General features: G+C 38.1%; 1 protein-coding gene across 3 annotated transcripts in view; it reads left to right on the forward strand.

Annotated features, from left to right (window-relative positions):
• Shoc2 (SHOC2 leucine rich repeat scaffold protein) overlaps positions 1 to 8,589 on the forward strand; it is a 78,335-nt gene that overhangs the window by 59,816 nt on the left and 9,930 nt on the right. For all 3 annotated transcript variants that reach the window (XM_028773761.1, XM_028773754.1, XM_028773768.1), the window contains exon 4: positions 3,974 to 4,104. In XM_028773761.1, coding sequence (XP_028629594.1) covers positions 3,974 to 4,104 — 131 coding nt within the window. The remainder of the gene's footprint in view (positions 1 to 3,973; positions 4,105 to 8,589) is intronic.

An 8,589-nucleotide genomic window follows, 5' to 3' on the forward strand; every position in this document is an offset into this window, starting at 1 on the left:
TGGCTCACTCATCCCCACCTCTATATTTGTACATTTCCTTCTTTGTTCACTTCTTCCGTTGCACCAGCCAGGGATGTTCCTTTGAAATAATAACTCTCCCACCTAGTTTGTAAGGTCAGCTTTGGTCTTTCCTGCTAGAAGCTGTCCTTTATTTCTATAAATATTCAAAGCATTTTGGTCAGACTTTATCATGCTCTGAGCACAATAGTCATTTGTGGAAGTAAGCAACTTGAGAGAGTGGACTGTGATATTTGGCATTTTACATAGCAGCATCTGGGTCAGCAGGTGAGAGCCAGGAGCCTCAAAAATGAGCTGAGTAACTGATGTGAACACATCTGATAGATTAAAGAAGTGGTAGTTTAGTTTTTCTCAGTTACATGAAAATAAAAGTAGATTATTATCAACTATTATGCTATAAGACTGAGTAAGAAAAGTTACTCTTCAAAGACAGCATAATAATTTTGTTTTGAGGTGATGAGGGAGAGACTAGCAAAGAGACAGAAGAGAGGAGTATTTTAAGGATATAGAATTTAAAGAACTTATTTGGACAAGATAAAACTGGTGTTAGGAAACATTTTCAATTAATGAAGAAAGTATATTTTTTGTATAACAGTTTTTAGAATTCAGTCTGCCATTTTAGTGCTCTTTGGTATATGCTCTGTTATAATACAACTTCCAATTGCATTCAGCCATGGGTATTCTTTGCCTGGCGTTGCACTAGTGTTTTGATAGTAGCATTTATGAGGATCTGAAAAGGGAGACAGAAGTAGAAATAAGCATTTATAACTGGTGTGACCCCATCGATTCTAGGAAGTATTAGCATAGTATTAGGGATAGTATTACAGAAACATCAGGAAGCCTGTCAAAGCTCTGTTGTCTCAAGAATAAAGTTGAGTTTTAGGTATCAAGAAACTATTTTTGAGGCTAAAATTGGGACCAAAATTTGTAGATGATTTTACTCTGTTGACTATGCAAATGTGTACTATGTATAGGATTTCCCCTACCCTTGGCCTCACTTTCAGGGCACTGCATATCTAGCTGGAAAACTGACTTGCAAGACTCAACTAAGTAAAATAGCCATAACAGTTTAATCTGAAATGTTTTATTATGAGTGTTGCATTCTTGAAAACAGATTGAAATGTAAGACTTACAAATGTTAAGACTTACAAATGTGTACACAAATTTAACCTCAACCTTGAGTCTAGTGGGTCCTGTGGGTCACTGTGTTTAAAGAAGCAGTTTCAATAAACTGCATCACGAAGTTTTAGAACTAGTCTGTTCTAGGATCAATGGTTGTAAGCAATAGTCTATGTGAGAAGAGAACGTTTTGGTTCTGAGCATAAAGAGTAGCCATCTGTGATCATACCTTGACTCACTGAGAGATCACAGAGTGGCTTGAAGATGTGCCTGTGTTGGTATTAGGGAAAGAAGTGGTAGTTTAGGTTTTCTGTGTACACATTTGTAAGTCTCACTATTTTCCCTTGCAGTGAAAGCATGAGGACCTGATTGTGTCTGCAGCAGGTCTAGCAGAGTGTGCTTGTAACCTGGGAAGGTGGAGACATCCATATGCCCAGGCTTGCTGGCTATGCCCAGGCCTGCTGGCTATGCCCAGGCCTGCTGGCTATGCCCAGGCCTGCTGGCTATGCCCAGGCTTGCTGGCTGGCCAGTAGAGCCAAATCAGCAGATTCCTGGGTCATTAAAAGGCTATTTAAAAAAAAAAATGTGGTAGGGAGTGATTGAGGAAGACACGAAACATCAACCTCTGTCCTACACAGACAAGCATGGGCAAGCCTGTAAATGCATTTGTATATGTCAGCACACACAACATGTACACAATAAAGTAAAACCTCAAAGTGTGCATAGCTTTTAACTATTTGAACTAATAATTAATAATACCATACTCAAGAATTGTCTGTCTTTAGGGCTGGTGAGATGGCTCAGCAGTTAAGAGCACTTGACTTCCAGAGGTCATGAGTTCAAATCCCAGCAACCACATGGTGGCTCACAACCATTCGTAATGGGATCTGATGCCCTCTTATGGGGTGTCTGAAGACAGCAACAGTGTATTTATGTACAAAAAATAAGTTTGGCCGGGCGGTGGTGGCGCACGCCTTTAATCCCAGCTCTTGGGAGGCAGAGGCAGGTGGATTTCTGAGTTCGAGGCCAGCCTGGTCTACAGAGTGAGTTTCATCCAGGACAGCCAAGGCTACACAGAGAAACCCTGTCTCGGAAAAAAATCAAAAAAAAAAAAAAAAGAATTGTCTGTCTTTGAAACATAATTCTTCAGGCTTACTTACTAACCTCATAAAGTTTAGTTTTAAATGTTGCCATCTGATTAGTCAGTTAATTGACAGGCTAAAGGAAGAAAAATACCCAACAGTATTTCTAACCCTTAGGGTTACAGAGTTTACAGTTCATTTTCACTAAATGGTTGATGCTCATGCTGCACATGTTATAAATAATACAAAATACTTTGGTTTTCCTATTGTATTGTGCTATCTATGGTTTTTCTTGTACATGTAGATGTTCCCATTTTTTTGCCAGTATGTATACAACTTTAACATATTTAGTCATAAAATGAATTCTTTTATTTTTCACTAATCCAGTGTTTTTAAGTAGCAAAAATATCTCAGTATCCTAGAGCAGTAGTAACAATAGTAAAGATTGATTCTTGTTCTTATTTCTGATCTCTGAATTGTTTGGTGCTTTGGAAAATAGTCAGTCTTGTTTTCTTTATTATTGTGTTTTGTCCCTCCAGCCCTCTTTAAAGTGGATATGTCTTACGAGAGTACCATCAGAAAGATACCAATGAAGTATCTTGAGTTAATATAAAATTTACTTCAAGACAAGCTTAGCTTATTTTTGCTAAGTGGTAGTTTTTATTGTTGCTTTTATATTCTATTTTACACCATTTGGAATCTTACTTAATTAGAACTACAAATTCTTGGCCCAACATCCCAGCAGGATTGTAGAAAAGAAATGTAAGTGATGTACCCATAGAGTAGTTGTAGTCTCATGGGAAGGCAGAGATACTTGCCTGGGTTTCTGTGCTATAGTTTTTTAGATTTAAGGTATAGACTCAAAAGACAGTGTAAATGGCATGAACTAGCTTCAAGTCTGTTTAACCGAGAAGGGAAGCGGCGTGTGAGGACTGGCTGGTGAGGACTGCGGGCGTAGTGACTGCTCTCTAACTGTGTCAAGGCGTGGCTGGTGCTCTTAGCTACGTTAATTACTGTAGTAATGGTGCATCGAGAAAGATGGGCCATATGGTGATGAGAACAAAAAGAAACAAGTGGATGTCAGTAGATTGAAGAAAGCGCAGTCTCAAATACATATCTGCAAATACTAACACGTGAGACAGGTATCCATTTCTATAATTTCTAACATTGGGGAAACTGTTTAATGTAGAAAGAAGGGCAACAGTTGCCATTTTAACTTGACTCACCCAGAAATGTCAGAGCATTTAATTGTTGTTACTGATGTCCTTTTAAGTATCAAAACAAATTTATATGTGTTGTTTAGTAAATATTGGGTGAATATTTTATGATAATAGACACCACATTCATTCAGGTAGCTTAAATGTAGCTTTGTATATTGTCTTGACAATAAAACTAGAAAATAGCTGGAGTGTAAGATGTTTCACTTTGTATTTGCTCAGTAGTGTCTAATGTATGTTCAAATTGGATATGCTTAGATATCATTGGATGTCATGGTAGCTTTTATGTGAGATGTGCAAAACCATGTGCTATAAGTTAAAGATTAACTTGTTAAATGATGCCAAAGCTTTTTAATAGTTCATTTAAGAATTAACTTAATGTTGTCTATTTCATTATTTTTCTAGTTAACCTCTTGGTTTAAAGATCTGCTGAAATAGTACTTCAGAGTAATTAATGAATACCTAGGTTGTAGCTTATGACAGTGAAAGACTCTTCAGATTTTCTGAATGATAAATTCCTTTTTCTTGTATTTACAGGAAACCTGTCCAGTTTAAACCGCCTTGGCCTGAGATACAATAGATTGTCAGCAATACCCAGATCATTAGCAAAATGCAGTGCACTTGAGGAGTTAAATTTAGAGAACAATAATATTTCTACTCTACCAGAGGTAAGAAGTAGCTTAGAGGAAACAAGTGTAATTGAAACTAGTTTGCAAGATAATGGAGGGAGATCTAGGCAGTCTGACAGCTGGATCCATAATTTAGTTATTGGAACTGTTTAATGACTATGCTATCAATGTACAGCTAACCACCACTGAGGTATATTCCAAAAAAGAAAGGTTTGTGTATAAGAGCATTCTGTTGTTTTAATGTGGAGAAGAAGGGGGAACCAGAATGCAAGCCTAGCTTCTTTCCTTCTAATAAGCAGTAGTAACTTACGCATCCAAGGAAAAGCTGTGACTTGATTTAGAACTCAGCTTCCCTGTTCAGCTGGAAACAAGACACGTCTGATAATTGGAAAGATTCATCTGTATAGCACTATTTACTGTCATGATCGATACTGGCTGAAACTCTTTGTGACCCTAAGTTATCACCCTATTAATGCAGTAATATCAAAGCCTATTTACTGTATAACAGCCAACAAATCAGGTATTTTAACACCTTATTTTTAACTTGAATTATGCTGATTCTGTTTGCGAAAACATTTGTCTAGTAGGGGAAAGTTGGTTTTTATCTTGCTACCTGGTCTGCCTGCTCTTGATTGCTTCAGGTCTCAGTAGAAGACAGTTCTTACTGATGTTTGTGCTCTGGAGCCATCCTCTCTTCTGTAACAATGAGTTTGTAGAATAATGGGTTTCAGGGTGACATGTAGTTTAATTCTTGTCTTTCCTATATTAAACAGTATGCCACTAGGTCTGCATCCTTAGCAATGTGTTTGCTTATTATATTCAAGCATAATAATGTAACCAATGAAATACAGGAACTCTGGGCTTACCCATTGACCTTTACACAGTCTTCTCTTTGAAGTTTATTCATTTATTTACTTACATCTCAAATGCTGTCCCCCTTACTTCCCCTCAGCTTCCCCGCCCTTCGCCTCTGAGAGGGTGGAGCACGTCTTGGATATTTCCCCTACCCTGCCTCATCAAGTCTGCAGGATTAGACACATCCTCTTGCACTGAAGCTAGACAAAGCAGTCCTCTGCTATACATATATGCCGGGGGCATTGGTTCAGCCCATGTATGCTCTTTGTTTGGTTGGTGGCTCAGTGTCTGAGAACTCTCAGGGGTCCAGGTTAGTTGACTCTGTTGGTCTTCCTGTGGGGTTCCTTTCCTCTGCAGGGCCTTCAATCCTTCCCCCAACTCTTCCATAAGAGTCCCTGAGCTCCATCTCATGTTTAGCTGTGGGTATCTGTGTCTGTTTCAGTCAGCTGCTGGGTGGAGCCTCTCAGAGGACAGTTATGTTAGGCTCCTGTCTGCAAGCTTAACAGAGCATCATTGATAGTGTCAGGGATTGGTGTTTGCTCAGGGGATAGGTCTCAAGTTGGGTCTGTCATTGGTTGGCCACTCCCTCAATTTCTGCTCCATCTTTGTCCCTTCCTTTCTTTTAGATAGGACAAAGTTTGTGTCAGAAGTATTGTGGGTGCGATTGTGTTCTTATCCCTCCACTGGGGGTCCTGCCTGGCAATAGGAGGTGGGCTCTTTAGGTGCCCACTGTTAGGCATCTTGGCTAAGGTCACCTGTGTTGACCCCCTGGGAACCTCCCCCATCTTTTCTTCGCTCCCTGACTGCTGAGATTACATGTGTGCCACTGTGTCCAGATAGATTCTAGAGGAGATTCCTTTGGGTTTTTTTTCTTCTTCACCATGTTAGATAAAGACTGAGTCCCTATAAAGTTTAAACATTTGAAAAATATGTTATTTTATGTACAAATTTATTGTGAGGGAAGACTAATCTTGAGCTGCTAGGATATAGATATTGTCATAGGTACCTATTTTTATATTTAATATTTTATAACTGAACTCAGTCAATTTATTAGCATTTATACTATTATATTGCAAATAAAATAGAGTAAAATAAATGTCCCTTTCCTTTTGTAATCTCTGATGAGAACTGACCTTTTGCTGGTGTTTTTAAGCAGGGACTGGGATCCCACAAAGCTTTTTCCATGTTCTGGGCATGGGAGTGAGTTTTAAACTCTCTTTTTACTTGTGATAAGAGGATTATTAAAAAGGACAGCTCTCTTTGGACTAAATATGAGAGGTTGTGTGACTATGTATACCTGTGCCTGTTTTCAGGTAGAGACACTGGGAAAGCCTTTGATTGGCCGTGTCCAAGTATGGGAAATCATTAAGTCTTGCTTAAAATCATATATATGCTTTTTGGAAGTAGTGTATTTTCAGTGTAAATGTGTGATTCTGTTTGCAACATGGAATCAATAGGGAAAACAATAAGATCCATTAGATGCCACTTAGGAAGCTTGCAAGTTGAGTTAGAGACGTGAATCATGACAGCAGTTTCTGTAAGGCCTGCTTTATTCTTGAAATCAGAGCTGGTAAACGTGAGCACGTTTTCTACTTAAACCATCTGAGAACGCACTAGTGTTAATGTGGACATGTCTACAGAGAGACAAAGTGTTAACAACACTGAGCACATGTGTCAAAGTTTGAAACTAAGAGCTGTGCATACATGGTTTCATTGGCTCTTAAATATAACACTCCAATTTGTGGGTAGACATTGTATAGATAGGAAACATGAATTAAGGGAAGTTTGGAGCCAGTTTCAGATAAATTAAATATTTATCTGAAAATATGAAGAAAATGGATTATCTGATTATCTTCTTTAGAGGTAACGCTAGTTGTTAGATTATGTGTAAGATTGGAGTCTGCAGCCCCCACCATTTCCCAGTTGGCATAAACAATGGGAGTCTGGCCAGCTTCTTGTTGCTCCTTCCCAGAATCTTACTTTTTTTTCCACTTCAGTAAAGAAAGTCAGTTGTTAGAATAACGTTTGTGGCAAAAACCCAGGAAAACTTTAATATAATAGTTGAAAATGTTTTTCTTGAATTGACAATCATGCAGGGTGTTCTTATTCACCACTTTTACCAGTTCATCTACAACAGAAATGTCTAGAGTAGCTTTTTAGCATTCTATATAAAAAGCAAGTGTCCATTCCTGCTCCATTCCTTGAGTACACAGCTATTTCATGCCTTCTGCTGGCCTTGCTGTTCATACCAATGCACACGTCAGACACCATCTGCAGCTGCTTATGTCCAACTGCTTCAAGTCGGAACGAACACACACCTCAGTCGAGAGTTTTTCCTAAACCGTAGTCCAACAATTTTGTCTTTGAGTATCTCATCTTGAATTCCTCTCTGTTTCCAGTTATTCTAGTGTCTTCCTTTGAATACAGGGATTTAAATTTTAAGCATTTATTACATACCAGCAACTCTTTTGTTTTATGGCTTCTAGTCTTCACTTTGGCTTATATGACATCATATATTTTACAGTGAGCAAACCATGGTTCAGAAGAATAACTGGTTTAAAATCACCAGGTGTTAAAGGTAGAGCTTGGATTTAGAACTGTGTTAGCTGGCTGGCAGCAGACTTTCTCATGCTAGGGAGCATACAGATCTCTAATGGATCTCATAATGAATGTTGTCGTCCTGTGGGTGTGGTCTAGAGCCTATCCACAGGCTGCAGAGGATGCCGATTTGACATCTCTTGACCCAAACTTTGAACAGCAAGAACATCCTCTGTGTACTTTATCACTAGTGATAATACAATTATCTGGTATTTCTAATTATTTTTCTTCATCAGTATGACTTACATATTTATTTTTAAATAGGGTTTGGTATTGAATCCAGAGCTTCTTCTGTATCTGCATGCTTGGCACTCCCCTGACATAGTAGGAACCAAAACAGGAACTGACGGGTTGTGTACCCAGGGGATTCGGTTTGACACGTGTTTGCTGCAAATTTTATCATGTAGAAAAGCATCAATGTCAGAAAGTATATTCATCTGCTAAATTTAATATTCTTAGAGGAGCCATTTGATTATTGAGCATCTCACCCAGAACAGTATTGAGGTAATCTTACACTAACTTAGAGATAGGTGTGTTAGGGTTTTTGATCATACAGTGGGCTCAGCCCATGTCTTTCTTACACTGAAGTGTGTATTGAATTTATAGAGGTCTCAAACTGACTACCCATAAGCACATTGCAACCACAAATATGCTTTCTTTACTCCAGAGTGTTTCAAGTGAACTAAGACCAAATAATAAAAATTGGTAGATTTTCCTGTTTCTTATGAAATCTGGAAATCTGACATAGTGAAGCCACAATTTCTTTAAGGTGAGGCAACATTTGTTTTTTACATGACAAAATAAAATATAATAAGATAAAACAGACAAACAAAAAAAACCCTAAGAAGTCCCATAAAAACACCAAGCTGAAAGCTATAATATATATGCAGTGGACCTGGTGCAGACCCATGTCAGCCTTTAGTTTATTGTGAGCTCATTTGAGTCTTACTTAGTTTATACAGAGGGCCTTGTTTTCCTGATGTTTTCTATACCTTCTGGCTCTTTCTGCTATTTTTATTTTATTTTATTTTATTTTATTTTATTTTATTTTATTTTATTTTATTTTATTTT

This window comes from Grammomys surdaster, unplaced genomic scaffold, assembly GCF_004785775.1.
Source record: "Grammomys surdaster isolate TR1022 unplaced genomic scaffold, NIH_TR_1.0 66, whole genome shotgun sequence".
In the NCBI taxonomy this organism is placed as follows: Eukaryota; Metazoa; Chordata; class Mammalia; order Rodentia; family Muridae; genus Grammomys; species Grammomys surdaster.